The sequence below is a fragment of the Dermacentor albipictus genome, chromosome 8, assembly GCF_038994185.2.
Source record: "Dermacentor albipictus isolate Rhodes 1998 colony chromosome 8, USDA_Dalb.pri_finalv2, whole genome shotgun sequence".
NCBI classification, from domain to species: Eukaryota; Metazoa; Arthropoda; class Arachnida; order Ixodida; family Ixodidae; genus Dermacentor; species Dermacentor albipictus.
Window position 1 is genome coordinate 72,758,922 of NC_091828.1, and position 15,982 is coordinate 72,774,903.

The 15,982-nt window shown below is 47.2% G+C and overlaps 1 protein-coding gene across 1 annotated transcript; it reads right to left on the reverse strand.

The window, feature by feature from the left end:
- Positions 1–1,715: 1,715 nt before the first annotated feature.
- Positions 1,716–12,386, reverse strand: LOC135921649 (TNF receptor-associated factor 6-like). Its single transcript, XM_065455926.1, has 2 exons — positions 11,951–12,386; positions 1,716–3,007 (listed from the first exon to the last, which is right to left on the reverse strand). The coding sequence occupies exons 1-2, from the start codon at positions 12,233–12,235 to the stop codon at positions 1,904–1,906; spliced, it is 1,389 nt and encodes a 462-aa protein (XP_065311998.1). The 5' UTR covers positions 12,236–12,386; the 3' UTR covers positions 1,716–1,903.
- Between the last annotated feature and the right edge of the window lie 3,596 nt (positions 12,387–15,982).

A 15,982-nucleotide genomic window follows, 5' to 3' on the forward strand; every position in this document is an offset into this window, starting at 1 on the left:
TTTACCCATCGCCGATGCGACGTCTTCATAAAAGCTTTCGACTTCCTGGTCATCATGACTGCATGTAGGGGCATAGACTTGTACCACCTTCAATTTGTACCTCTTATTAAGGTTCACAACAAGACCTGCCACCCTCTCCTTAAAGCTATAGAATTTCTGTATGTTACCAGCTATTTCCTTATTAATCAGGAATCCAACTCCTAGTTCTCGCCTCTCCGCTAAGCCCCGGTAACACAGTACATGCCCGCTTTTTAGCACTGTATATGCTTTTTTCGTCCCCCTAACCTCACTGAGCCCTATTATATCCCATTTACTACCCTCTAATTCCTCCAATAACACTGCTAGACTCGCCTCACTAGATAGCGTTCTAAAGTTAAACGTTGCCGGGTTCAGATTCCAATGGCGGCCTGTCCTGTCAGTAGGGGAGGAGTGGGTTCACCCCACTCCTCCACTAACTTGGAATGTGCCGAATGATACTGCAACAGTCATTCGTTAGTTCTAGGCGCATGCTGCCAGCAGTGGTAAAGAAATATCGGTTTTGCAGAAACAGGAAGCTTGTGTGTTTGTAGTGCGTAGGAGTCGTCACGCACCGTAATTAGTATGTTAGCGGCTTTCAAATATACTGGGGTTCGGGATTAAGAAAAATCGCAATTTCAAATGAACCACGAGACATCAAAAGCGGGAGTGTTCAAAGGCGGCTGCAAAGTACATTGTCTAAATTTGTGAAAAATTTGTCGCCTAAAACCGAGGCAACAGCAGATTCTACACAGGCACCCTGCTTTTGCAGAAAGGCTTCTCGGCTTATTTTGTAAGCGTCGACCTTAAATGAAGTGGTAAAAGCTCCAAGACGCTGCTAAAATTTCATTCCATACATTTTTTTCTACCCTACAAAACAAGCTGTCCTGTGGCAGCGATTAGTAAATGTATTTTCCATCTACCTTAAAAGCACTGAGTACGCCAGAAAAATGACTATCTTAGATATTCTGGGACTTCGTTGAGTTCCTCAGTAAACGAGAATCATGGCAGGGAAGCCGGTTCAGGTTCATTTTCAAAAAAATTACGAGAGACGATTTTGCCGTAAGTTATTCTCAGAAATGGTCAGCGCTGTGGTGTCGTCTTTGCGTCAATTCCCGTTTTCTGCGTGTGCGCTGCTTCTGCCTTTGAAGGCACTGCTTTATATAGGAACGAAAACTATCGCCAAATATTCAATTTCGGCACTGACATGCGGCGCACATTCTTGCGGACGCAACGAATCAGACACATAGCATTGCAGGCTTGAAGGAAAAATTGGAGAGCGAACAATCAACTTACAGGGCACATGGCTCACTTCAAAGCGCACTTCGACACGATGAAAGGCTCCACCTACATTTTAGTTTCAAACTACAGTACGTTTTCTTGAGGATGCCATCAGGGCCGATAGCCAAGGTTGCGGGGAACCCGTCGGCGTAGTTTCATTGTTTCGTGGCAGCTCAACCTAGTACTTGCTAGTACCTAGTTTATGGATAACAGGATGATGAAGGCGATTGTTGCTCTTTTAGTACGGAAAAGCCGCACGCTGATGATCGGCGAGCCTCGCAAAGTAAGGCCGCCTCGAAATCACGCCGTAGGAAGAATGGCGGATGCATCCAGTGTTGCCAGGTAACGAAGCAGCTGCACTGTACCTTACTGCCACACGTGCGTATCCGCGTTGCACAACAAACGCACAATATACAACATCACATATGATACGATTTTATAAAAGACAGTCAAACGACGCTCATACATACAAAACAGCTTTGACAATGGCACGTTTTTCATGTCGAACGCAGCATTCAAGAGCGTTCGAATTTCAGAATGAGCACGTCCTTCTTCGCACGATCTTCCGCGCAAAGTTTTAAAGCCGTTCTGAGCACTGCACTGAACTTCACTGAAGTGTCCATCTGCATTGCAATTGGTCGTCCCGCACGTATCCGTGCCGCTCTAGGTCGTTCAAGCAGAGCGAGGGACTTACGGGAGATCCTTCTTCGTTGCTGGACTCCACCGGTTTCTCCCGAAAGATTGAGCCATTCTGAGGGAAATGGCAGCGAATATCGCGCTGCAGACTGGAAATCGGGTGTATTACGCTGAGCATTATTACTTCCGTGAAGGGCCACTCCACGAAGTCATCGATTGCGCCCTTGTGAAGAGAGATCAGAATATGCAGCGAGAACGACTGCTCCTGTTTCAGCAAGGACACTCCTGGCGACATGCAATAGCCGCCCAAATATATCTTACTGCAGCGAAAATGAGCCTTGCCCTCGAAGGTTGCAGTAAGCTTTAGCGAGTCAATTCCTTGTACAACGAAATCGTAAAACCCAAGTAGGACTGAGTGGTGAGCAATCACTTTCTCTGTTCCGTGCAGTATCTTTCGGTGACCCTCAACAACTTCCATTTTTATTGCGCCAACCTCGGCGGTTGCTTCTGCCAGCGTGTCCCGCTGGCGGTTTGTTGCGAGTTCCATTTTTGTCATCGTGTCCCTTAACCCACGAAGATTTTCAGAAATTTCTGCTAAACTACTGTTAGACGTCACGAAGTGCTGTGCCACCGAATGGTCAGTGCCACTGCGCTCAGAAGCACTTGCGAAGCGTTCTCCGATTTGTGACATTCGCGACTCTTGCATGATGACATCCATCACGTCGTCCATTTTCAGACAGAGATCGTTCAGTGCATTGCTTTGCGCATTGTTTTCGCTCAGAATGGCGTCCAACGCGGCCTTAATTTCTGCCACAGGATTTTCCAGAACTCGTTTGGTTGCTCTCGCGATCATTTCGTCTGTCGAAGTCAACTCTCGCGATCTCAGTGAAGTACTCGTTACCACCGGAGTACTGCAGTGCAACCTGATGTGTGTGCACACCGTGTTGCACAGAACAGTCTCGGAACATCTTGGACAAAACGTAGAGTGGTGTCTGCATTCACTGCGAAAATGCGTGTAGACCTCGGAGACAGGCAAGATGGCTTCACATCCAGACTGTTTGTTCCAGCAGTAAACCTGCATAAAGAAAAGGAAGATATGAGTTTGATCAATAAATGCGGCAATGCATGATTTTTTCCCCGCTAAACTAGAAGATGCCCCAGAATCTCCACGCAATAAGGCTGCCAGCATCGAATTTTACGTCGATGATTGCTTGTTACTTCCGAGAATCAAAGTGACGCTAAACAGAAAGAATATTCGAGCTCTAGAGATGCAAACGCAGCTTGACTTTCAGCAGCGCAAGCTATCCAGCCTGGAGTCAACGCCCACGTGGTTCCAAGCTCGCCCATTGCAGCTATCGCAGCAAACGTCGCAACAGGCGCAGCTGCTGCAGTTGTGACAAGCACAGCAAAAAAACAATCGCAACAGTTGCACTGGGCTACCTCCGGTCTTGACACCACTCATCCACCACCGAAAAAGCAACAGATCCGCGCAGCAACAGTAACAACCCGCCACAGGAACAGCCAAATCAAGCACTCGGCGACTCTACCGCAGACGTGGTGTTTGCGGGATGGTCAGCCTGCAGCCCTATCTCGGTGCCGACCGGGCACAGGAGGCTGGGCTATGCGTCAACACTGCCCATGCATACAAACCTACGGGCCTTACTTCGAGTAATTGCCCGTGCTTTTGTCATCGTTATGGGTGGACCGCCTTTCGTGCGAAACTATACGGCCTTGTCTTTATTAACAGACGCCTTACGCCCAGGTGCCGCATCAAACAAAACGCTTGGAACATGAAGCATTCGTCAGGTCTCTGATGTATGCGAACATATCTTGGTTTCCGTACACTAAGTTACACATCAAGGAAATAAAGTGCGTGCGAAGAAAGGCACCAAAACGAATACAACAAATTGAAAACAGAGTAACAGACCCTCCCTCGAAATAATTACATGGCGCGGAGTTCTTATACTGCTAAATAGAGCCAAGCTTGCCTGTTTGAGAATACTGCACCAATTCATGCATAATCTATTCGACATTGACACTTCAGAATACCTAAATATATAGAAAACAAGGCATGCATGCTATAAGCATTCCCTAATATAACTCTTTCCCCATTCCATGACGACATTTCAAATTTTCCTTATTTAGTTCCCCATACAATGGGGCATGGGAATAACGCTGGCGAAAATATGACTTGCGGTCAGGTAGTCATTCGCCTATAGGTGAAAGACTACCTGACTGCATGTGTATGTAGTCTAGGTAGTCTTTCGCCAACTGCGCTATGGCATTGCGCACTTGAACTCGAAGTCACAGGTTTCATTCCGGCCGTGGAGGCCGCATTTCAATGGAACAAAATTGCAAACAAACCTTTGTGTGCTTCGTTTTAGGGGCTAGTCAACGAACCTGAAGTGGTTAAAATTAATCTGCATAGCCCGAACATACGGCTCGCCTCAATTACATCAAGGTTTAAGGACGTAAAACCCTACAACTTAATGGATCGCATTTAGTCCGAAAGTAAAAGGTTGGATACTGTTAGGAGCGCGACCGTGGCTGAAGAAGTCAGACACAAACGATGCGCGCGCCTCGAAAGGGGATAATCAACTCAGTTTCACCTTCTTTGAATCTCGGCAGCTCAGTAGGACTCCACTGCCCCATATCCTCTCCCGCCGAGTCTGCACGAAAACGTTTCTGCGAATCCTAAAGATGGGAGAGGGCGGCCCGGCTGCATTCGTCACTGAGTCTGCCAGAAGCCGCTACTTGAGCGACAGCGCTCCTTGAGAGACTTTGGTACATATCACAATGAACCATTCGCAAAAATATTACGCACACACACGCACATGCATACGCACATACAGAATTTTCCAACCAAAGGTGCTACTGTGGACGTTCTGTCGTTGTGCAATAAACACAATGCTTCGTCGTAGCGTGGAACCACAGCGTTAATTTTTACTGCCAGACAGCGAAGGTGACTGTACACTAGCAAATAATGCGCATTCTAGGCCGCGTAACCATTCTCTCGTGAAAATGGAAGTGACGCAGCCCAACTGAGCTGGGCGCGAAGCGGTCAAACATCCAAGAAAAGCGCAGGTAATACTTGCTTTCCCGTTCAAGGGTGCACTTCTTAACATCGGCGGATTCCGCCGATTTGTCGAATTCTTTAATGGTGGCATTTCGAGCTAATAAGAAAGGTAGTAGCATCCTTCGGGGCTGAATGAAGCGCTCAAGACGACAAATTTGCCAATATGAGATCAGCGGTGTCGAAAATAGCCCCCTGCATTTTGTGGTTCGGCCACTGCACGGAAGAGGGCGCGCACTATTTTTCAAGACGTCCAGCGCCGTGATCCAGCGTATATATTCATTCATTCATTCATTCATTCATTCATTCATTCATTCATTCATTCATTCATTCATTCATTCATTCATTCATTATTTACATCATATTTTACAAAATACGAAAGCCTTACTGGACCCATAGCCATTGGCTAGTCTCGGGTCCATAGTGAACTTAGGCTATAAAACGCAACACGCGAGCACACAAAAGCAGCAGACATATTACATAATAGTAATATAAACATAGATAACTCAGACACGAATGTAAATATAACTCAGCGTTCTTTTATCCTCAACGCGCGCGAGCAACAAAACAGACATAATACTTAACAATGACAATGACATTCACAACTCGAGCAATTGATATGTACAACTTAGACAGGAATCTAAATTTAAAGTAGGTTCCTTTTATCGACAGTGATTTTCAAAAAAGTATTTTCTCACAGCAGACCTAAAGTTACGGGCTTCTTTTATATGTATTGGCAAAGAATTCCAAATAAGTACGCCGTTAAATTCCACGAGCCTTTTCCCGTACTGATTTTGACATGGGGGCAAATTAAAACACTGATTACTTGCAGCTCTTGTATTTCGTAAAGGGATTTTAAACAAGGTAATTGGAAGTGGATTATTGTTTTCGATAATACTATGAATTACCTCAGCAATTTTCAATTCATACAATGCCTGCACTGGCAACACATGCAATGAGCTGTACAAGTACATACTGGATTGTGTACACTTAGATGAGGTAATAATTCTTAATGCGCGTTTTTGCAGATTGAATACTGGCTCAAGGTAAGTTTGAAAGGTGTTTCCCCATGAGTCAATACAATACGATATGTGGCTCTGAATGAAGGAGAAGTACAGAATGCGTAGGACAGGATATCCGAAGCATTCACGAGCCTTAAGAAGAATGTAACATCCGTAAGCTAGCTTAGAACAAAGGTGTTTAATGTGAGTTTTCCAGTGCATGTCTGAATCAAAGAAAATGCCTAAATATTTGTAGGAGACAACTTGTTGTAGTTTAATGCCACGTAATGATATGTCCAGTATTTCAGTATTGAGCTTTTTCTTCCTGGAATGAAAAACTGTATACTTAGTCTTAGTAAGATTAAGGGTCAGTTCATTGGACGTGAACCACTTAAAAACATTATCTAATTCTGCATTTATTTTATCCTGTATATCGGACAGACTGTCTCCAGTAAATAGAAGAGCGGTGTCGTCAGCATACATCAAAGCCTGTGAATGCCTAAGCGTTGCAGGGAAATCATTTATGTAAAGTGAGAAAAGCATGGGCCCGAGAACGGAACCCTGTGGCACACCAGTTAGTACAGTTTGTAATGTAGACGTATAGTTTATAAGTATTACTTGCTGTTTGCGGTTACTAAGGTAGCTTCGAAGCAGGTTCAGGATTTTGCCCCTAAACCCTAGATTGTTAATCTTGTTCAGTAGTATCTGATGGTCAACTGTATCGAAGGCCTTTTTTATGTCGAGATAGACAACGACAGCAATTTTATTCTGCTGCAGAGCCGTATTAAGTAGGTGCGTCAGGGTGAAAACAGCGGAGGAAGTTGATTTCTGAGGTCTGAAACCGTGTTGGTGTGGACTCAGTATATTGTATTTCGATATGAATTTGTTTATGTGCACAGCGAGTATCTTTTCAAACACTGTTGACCACGCTAGTAATAGAAATCGGCCTATAACTTGATGGACTAGAGCGATCTCCGTCCTTATAAATCGGAATTACTTTTGCGATTTTTAATTCTGAGGGATATGTTTCGGAATCAAGGGAATGATTAAATAGGTGAAGGAGGGGACCCGCTAATATGTCAATGTTGTCCTTAATTAGCTTAACAGGTATTTGGTCAAGCCCAGCAGCCTTAGTTCTTAGCCCATTAACAACTGTTATTATTTCATCCACAGTGATATCTTCAATTACCATAGTATTCACCACTGATTCGATAGGCTGCGTACATTCGGTGACTTGAGGAAGCTGGCTTGCTAGTTGCGGTCCAATATTTACAAAATACTCGTTAAATTCATCAACTGTTTCCTGGTTAAGTACATCAGGCAATATACGCTGCTCTGAACGAAGCCCTACTGCACCTGTTACAATATTCCAAATTTTACCTGAGTTTCCCTGCGCATTAATGATGAGAGAAGAGTGGTATTCTTGTTTTCTTTTACGCATTAGAGACACCGACAGGTTCCTGAAACGCTTAAACTGGCTTAGATAATAATTGTTGGTTTTAGTGCGTTTCCACTTTTCATGCCATTTTTCTTTCTCTTTTAGTATGCGTAGGATGTCGCGAGTCATCCATGGGCATATAGGTGCAACATATCGACCAGAGAACTTGTGTGTGGTGCTCTGCAAGACGGCACTCTGGACAACTGTAAAGAAGTTTGTATATTCTTTGTTTATGTCTGTATCATAGGTGTCCAAGAAGTTTACTTGCCGCAGGTTCTCGCGAACTAATTGATAGTCAATCTTTTTCTGCCGTTCATGACCAGATATGTTCGCAGATATCTTTCCTTCGATTTTGACAGCTAAAAATATGGGCATGTGATCGGCTATTGGATCTAGGTAAGTTCCACCCCATCTGTTACATGGGATGTTCGTAAGGGCATGATCTATTAAAGTGCTTGAACTGCCTGTGATACGCGTCGGCTCTGTTATAAGATTGCATATGTTATATGACTGTAGAAGTAAGGTGTAATTGTTAGTTTCTCCAGACACATCTATATTAAAGTCTCCTACAATTACAACACGGTTACTTTTTTTAGAGGTTAAGATTTCTATAATTGATTCAAGTTTCTCAATAAAAACTGAAACAGCAGAACTGGGAGGCCGGTAGACCACACCGACCGTTATACCACACTCAATTTTGATAAAAAGTGCCTCAATGGTAGGGTCACTGATAGTAAGGGCAGAAAGGACTTCAAAATCAATACTTTCTTTTATAAAGAAGGCAACACCACCTCCTCGTGCCCTTGAAACTCTTGGCAGAGAGGAAAGTTTGTAGCCTGGTATAAATGGTGATTCATTATCTTTGAGCCAGGTTTCCGTAATAGCGATCAAGTCAAAAAGAAATGTGTGCTTCGATAGGTAGGCACTCAGTAAGTTCAGATAGTAAGTTCAGATAGTTCACTCAGTAAGTTCAGCAAGTGTCCTATTTTTCGCGTTTATACCTTTTCTCAGACGTTATGCTTGTTGATGTTGCCACTATATGTTTATTTTGTTCTGGATGAATAATTCTGAATTTTGTGTCTGTGTAAGTAGTTACTCAGCTTTTCGAACATGTATACCATAGTGCAATACGACATTCGTGCTTTACATGTATTTACGTAATAAATATTCCTGGTTGCTATCCTGCAATTTGTTTACACATGGCGCTGAATAACGGGAAATGTTCACGGCCGTTTTGTATGACCTGTGTCTCAAGAAGTTTTATATTGTACAGAACTTTGAATTTTACAGTGCAGCTGTATATGGCTAGCCAATTCGTCTGTCCGTCGGTCGCCTGCACGCCGAAAACTCCTCCGATGCTACGCAATGCGCATGTGTGAAAAAAAAAATGAGATAAAGAGGCACGCGGTTAGCCAACGCACCTAGTTGCACATATTGCAAAGGGGCAGCGCAGGACAACGAAGACAAAAGGCAGGAAACACACAGCAGTTCAGCGCTGTCCTGTGTGTTTCCTGCATTTCGCCTTAATCTTGCGCTGCCTCTTCAAGATGTTCAACCAGTACCAGCTCACCCAAATGTCGATTCTTTAGCACTATCTAGATATAGCGCAACGACGTTTTACTCCGATCCATGACGTCACGCTACCTGGCCCAAATTTTCATTGACAAGGCTGGCTTCAAAATCACTGTTGGGAGCATCCACATTAGATTCATGGCAGTCGGGCCAGGTAACATGACGTCATGGATCGGAGTGTAAAGGCCTTGTGTTATCTAGATAGTGCTGAATCTGGATTTGCTTCACCAGTAGTGACGTCGTTGCTCTCCGTCGCAGCCGAGGGTGCGCGCAGCAGTTTCTCTCCGGCTCGGAAATGGGTAGGCCACGCGTCATACGTGCGCCTTAGGAGCAGGGCGCTTTCGATCAGCAACGCTGCGAGAAAGACCGGGAACGAGCTCGTTTACGCCATGCCGGTGCTGCAGCTCGGGGCTCAAGAACAGGCTACTGCACCGAGCGCAAGCAGCAACTGCGTAACGAAGATCCGACAGCCTAACATGCCGTAATTTATTGAACGGTCGGGATTAACCCAGTGATAAACACCGGGGCCGCCCGTTTCATCTTCGCGGGTTAACCATCTGTACGGAGTGCTCGGGCGTTGATGTTTTAAATATCGGGAGAGTGGCGACCGCCCGGCGTGTCAGCGGCCTTGTAGCGATGACGGCGGTTGGATCGGTGATGACAGTTTAGTACAGCGAACGTATTTGCGTTAGCGTACGGAGCATGCCAAGTGTTAGCGGAATGCTATTCGAAAGTGATTTAGTGTAGGGTAAACAAGAATGCTCTGTGAGCAGCAACACTTCATCTCACCATGTCGTTGGGAGTAGTCAAGGCACCAATGCTGATCGGCTCAGCATAACATCTATCCGTTTGGATCCACGCCAATCCTTGAAGAGAGCCCGCGTACCTGTGCGCGTCTATATGTTCCTCCTTGATATCGAAATATAGGTTCCTCGTGCAGCGCTGAATTGTCAGCGTTCGTCATCTGTGCCTGGATTTTTAATGAAAGATGCTGCCGAGTGTGTTGTGGGACTCGCAGTACCGAGCAAATCTTGGCTGGAACGACATAGAGGCAGTAATGACAACAGTCAGAGATGCAGCTCAGCACTTACGTCTAGCAACAAGGCTTGTTGAACTTTGAGAAAATGCCGCCTGGTATTTTTCGGCGCCATTTTTTACTTGAAGAAAGCGGTGGAACCCATATCACGATGACTGTCGGCGGTAATGCGTTTATCACTGAATCAATATAGCGACACAACGTATTCCAACCGCCAAAACTAGTTACGTATGGGACGTGCACTGCAGCGGGATTCCTATTTCGCGCAAACCTAAGAACACTCGGCGCCACGTAGCGCGGCCGCTGCGAAGCCTGTGCGTGGTCTTCGAAATGCATGGCGTGCCTGTGCGCGCGAACGCGTCATGCGGCCGCCGAGCGCCTCTATCGCGCTTCTTTCTGGACCCGCTGCGCCATCTAGTAGCACTGCCGAGAGTTCCGCGCGTGGCCTCCGAGACGAGAAGCGTGGTGCGCCGGTGCCTGCCAACGCTGGGAATTGCTTCTTCGCTTACCCCGCAGCAGTGGCACATAATCAGTGACCGAAGTTGTCTAGAGGTTCATTCAAGAGCGGCACATGCGCAGTGCATTCCAGGCGAAGCTCGCCAAGTCGTTGACATGGCAGGGATTCAGTGAAAAGCGGCACCTACCGAATGCATTTTCGGCGCAGCCTGCTGATGCGTCAGAATGCTGTTCTTGAGGAACCATTGGGTCTTCAGTTCGATTCCACTCAGCATGGCATAAATATAAGGAATATTTTTTGTCATTGTAGAGAGGAACAGTCACAGTGGCAAATACCTGGTGGACCAAGTTGGCGTCAAAGAGGTTCGAGGAAAAGCGGTACGCACCTATTGGCACATACCCAGTGATCCAAGTTGGCATCAAAGAAGTCATTGCCACGCGACTGGCCGCTCGAGGCACTTTGTGTGTATTTGCCGACTGCTTTCGCACGCGGCAAAACACTTATGTGGCACGTATTGAGCAGCAGAAAGCTATATCGCGAATTTTTCATGTTGGTCTACAATTTTCATTAACATTTTTCATCTAATTACAATATTTGAGAAGTTGATGAATTAAATAAGACTAATGATGTAATTAGGCGGAATTGAAGGAATACTCTGAGTATCTCCAAGTGACGGAAAACGTTACCTTGGGTCTGTCCTGCTACATGGCATTTGCATAGTTTTAAATTTTTGTGCATGATAGAACACTATATATATCGTATTTTATACAAACATCTTACAGTCCGAGCCGTGCTCGTTAGTGGTGCATTAGGTAGTGCTTTAAAATAGGGAAATTCTTTGGATTGGCTCGATGTGCCGCAGGTTCGCATCTCAACAGCGCCTCAAAACGCTAGCTGTCTAAAGCGAAGATTGCGAGAACGCTTACTACCGGTTCCACCACACGCTGGTACGGTTGGCCGTTGTGTTAGACCGCACTATCTTCAGGATCGGCCACATGAGACGATTAGACACGAATAAACAGCGTCTAGTTCCCTTCCCCCGAAAAGCGAAACGCTTTGAAACACGCGTGCGTGAAGCCTAGCCGACGCGCCTGACCATGCGTATGCACGGGAAAAAAAGATGGCTGCTCCGATTGCCGGTCGCTCGTCGGAAGCTTCGTTGGAGCTACAATCTGTGGCACGACCAGTGGCGTAGCAACAGGGGGGGCCGGGGGGCCGTGGGCCCCGGGTGCAAGGGGCCAGTGAGGGAGGGGGGGGTGTCATATACGTCTGAAGACACCCCTCTTTCCGCCGGCTACACCCAGCGGGGGGGAGTGACAGAAGACCTAAGGGCCCCGGGTGCCACGTGACCTAGCTACGCCACTGGGCACAACCAGTTGTTCGGTTTGCACACAGGCAGGCGTTTCTAGCTTGAGGCGTTCTCTCGCGTCTCCCGACTCACCTCTCTCTCCAGCACGTAGTCAGCTCCGAAGCGTGCCCTGGCGACGTCGTCGACCGCGTAGCGGTCGCCATCCAGCGGGCACTGGCGACCGCCGTCCACCGCGCACTGTTCGCCGCAGCGGTCGCACAGCGAGTGACCGCACGGCAGCGGCGTGATCACTGCGCGCACCACGCTGCACACGGCGCACACTATGCACGGCGGTAGCGGCCTCACGAAGTCCAGGGGCTTCCAGTCGAGCACGTCGGAGAACCCCACTAGCGCGTGCCGCTGGCTTCGAGGAGGCATCGCTCGCTGACGGCCGCGACACACTATCCGGTGCGAACAGCGTCCCGAAATGGCACTACAGCGGAAGACAGCCCCTTTATCGCTTCCAGAGGCGCGGGTCAACAGCGCGCTTTGCTGGCGCGATATTCGTAGCTTGCGGCTTCGTTTCTTTCATCGTGTCAAGCCGTCGGCGTCGAATAAAAGATGATGACGTATTTCACCAGTCAATGGTGTGCCGTTAGGTAACAACGAACTGTTTCGTTATCGCTGTGTATAAGGACGTAGGGCAATAAAAAAAAGAAATAATTTATGCAACATGCAACATGCAACAGCCCCGTCACTCAGGGAGGAGCTTTGCGCCGATCCTAACTCTCTTGCATGCAAAGATGCGAACGACAATTAAAATTTGGAGTCGGATATCTGGGAGCACAGACATGCTAGAAGAATTCTTCCAACTGATACTGTTTAGAAACACGACTGCTTCTAACTTTTCAAGACAAGCATGACCACTTACTGCAGTAAACAAAAAGTTTATTATCCAATTTTGGTTGATTGGGCTGCTGACAGCGATAATTATTATCTCATTTTGTGTCCCCTTAGCCACATAACTCATTTGCACTTGGTCTTCGCGTGCCTGCCAGTGCCTAATTTAAAAGCTCAATTTGAACGCCTGGTACAACATATGGGGCAAAAGTCTTGTATAGCTTCGCGCTACAATTCGGATGGATGACAATGAAACGTTTGATTCACTTTTGTGTGTGTCTACTTCTGAAGCACATGTAGCTGCGCAGTGAAATTGTTTAATGCGTCACCTTGCATAAAAAGTTTGCTTTATTTCCCTGCCTGAACGTTATGCTTCTCAGAGGATGCCAGCTCATCGACCACGAGTAGCGGTAATGGACAAGGCACGCAACTTTAATAGAAGCGGCCCCCTCCCCTTTCCTCTCGCACTGCATCTCTACTTTCCTCCGTTTCGTGCGCGAGATTCAGCCGCGATCGTCAGTTGCCCTTGCTCCCGGTGGCGAAATGCGCAGTTGCTGCCGGCGCCCAACGCCTCCCCTCCTCCTTCCCTCCATCTCTCCCTCCCATCCCTCCACGGCCTTTTGCGCGACGGAAGGCGACGCGTTTGCTCTCCGCGCCCCTTCCTGCGTTGAGCGTCGGCGTCAGCGTCCCTCGTCGTAACCGAGCGAACGAGCACAGCGAAGGATAAAAGAGCGAACGCGGAGCCCAGCGGAGGATGAAAGACGGCGATGGCAAAGAAAGCGTGTGGAGGAAAGCGGAGGAGGAGAGTATGACGAGAGGATGAGAAGGAAAGCGGAGTGCCTCACGAGAGGGCGAGATGGCACCGTAGAAGTGTGCGCCGTAGTGCGCCGATGACGTCATTACTAAGGCATGCGGCGAGCGCAGGGCGAGCGCGTGCATCGATACCACATATGGAAACAAAGCGCTTGCTTGTGCTTCGGACCTACATGGCACGCGCTACTTCGCGCGCGCCGCCACTACTAGAGAATGCGCATGACTACGCGCTCCGCTTTGTTCACGTATTTTTGGGTTCGCGCTTTCTTTCTGAACACTGAGCCTTTCTTTCTTTCTGAACAATTCAAAATGCCTGAATTTTGCATTAGGGAGAATCGTAATCGTCGGGGAATTCTCGTAACTTGCTCAGGTAATGCACTGGGTGGAACGATAAACAAATGAAAAAAGGCACCGACTGTTTGTCCACAAGACTCCTTCATTTTTGGCCACCTATGAGGTAACGCCCTAATGGTGATAACCTAGGTAAATCTGGATAAGCCAATGAAACTGCAGGTGTGTCGAGGGTTGAATTTTATGTCTTGATGTCATTACCTCATTCATTTGAGCGCGTCTCTACAACTCGCGGAGATACCGAAATTTGCTAAACCCGGGCCTTCCTGCTTAGCACCCTTTGCATAGTAGCCCTGACCTGTAAAACATAGTGTCTGGGCGTCTTTCCTTCCATTTTTCTTTCACCGTCACTGTCACATAAAAAATTGTCGCGTCACGCGTTACGCCAAGCAGCATCGGCAAGGACGTCAGCTGTTTCAAATCTATATAGTTTTCTCGTGAGTAGAATTGCAACAGCAGCTCAGCCGACCGCGCGAAGCATGAAAACCGAGCACAATGTTGAACAGAATTGTTCCGGTCTCTTTGCTCGAGCAAGATGTGCGAGGATATGTAGAGCACCCACATTTTTAATCGCATAAATGGCAGCTTTGATTGCACAAGGCATTTATCAACATGATCAGTGTAACGAATTCCTTGACGTTGTCTGAAGTTATTTGAGCCTCGCCTGTACCACGTGGGAATTGTTTTCGGAATACTGTAGGCTTCGAGCTTTTGTCCAGCGTTTTCCCTCTGACGAGCAGAGCGACCGAAGTGCCTTACGAGCCCTTTCTCGAACCAGTTTGAAACAGTCCTTCCCATTCGTTCCGATTCTGGTTCACTTCCTAGATGGCGGGAAAATAACGGTTTGGGTCAGTTCCGGTACCGCTGAAAATAACGGTTCTGGATTTCGGTTCAGTTCCGGTTCGGTTCGACACCTTAGTAGTCACTATTGCGCTTTAATGCGAGTAGCATTCTGTTGGAAGTTTACCATATTTGCGGGTACGCATGTACGTCTGTATCTACCCTCATTCACACCAACTTTTGTTACTGGGTGCGACAGAAATCATGTAAATTTTCTGCGGTGGTGGTTTTAGCATGAACAATTTAGCATGAATATATAGTTTCGGCGCTAAGTGACGCAACATGCGCTGACCGGCAGCGCTAGAGTAGAGCCTGACCGCAGTACGTGCCATACATGACGCTTTTCGGCGGCGGCCGCATGGTTTTTCGCTACATTGCTTCATTGCAAATCGCATTAACGGTGTCAGTCATTCTAATATGGTTGCTTCTGCCGTATTTTTACAGCGAAGCTGTCTACGGCTAGAATCTGGAAAAAAATGTGTGCCCCCCCCCCCCCCCGCCCCGACATGTTCAGCAAAACAAATCATGTGGGCCAATCCTGGCTATAGTGAGGCAAGGGTCCAAGTTCAGTGGCACATACCCACTGTGGGCTTGGGAACCTGCAACGCTACATTGAACTGCCCTTGACCCACGTGGGACACAAAGAGGTCCCAGGCACAAGGGTAAGAACAGGTGTTTTTGAAAAAAAGGTGTTGTACAACTTTGTCAAAGAGTACTGATAAAAAATTCTCAGTGCCAGCCGCGAAAACGCGCTAGTGCCACTGTTCGCGCGTTCGTCGTCGTTGTCGGAGGTTTACGGGGGTATGAGCCGTTGTTTAAGGGGGTATGAGCCATTCATTGCCTTACGTGACGGACACATTTAATAAGAGAGGTGATACGCGAATGTGTGTGCGCACCTGTACAGCCATGATGAGCACAGATTAGGTCAACAAATATGTTCGTACCTTCGTTCAATATCCTGGGTCACCTCTGTGTCGCGTGCTAAATGGGTTTGCTGGTCATGCACCTTCACAGAATGGAATGCCTTCTGAATTTTCCTGTAACTAAAAGCAGGCAGGCGTTGACCTATAGAGGTCAACACCCCACTTCCTCAACAGCAAGGAAGAGAACCGCGGCACTGAGCTACAATGTTTTCACTAAGACGGCGTCTGTAGACGCCTCAGCGCAAAGGCCACCCACACTAGGGACACTTTGAGGTAGGAGAAGAAACATCTAGTTACCGCTGTACCTGCCTCGTGGTGGTGTTCGGCTTTTATTTAGCTTAGCTGGGTTGCAGAAAGA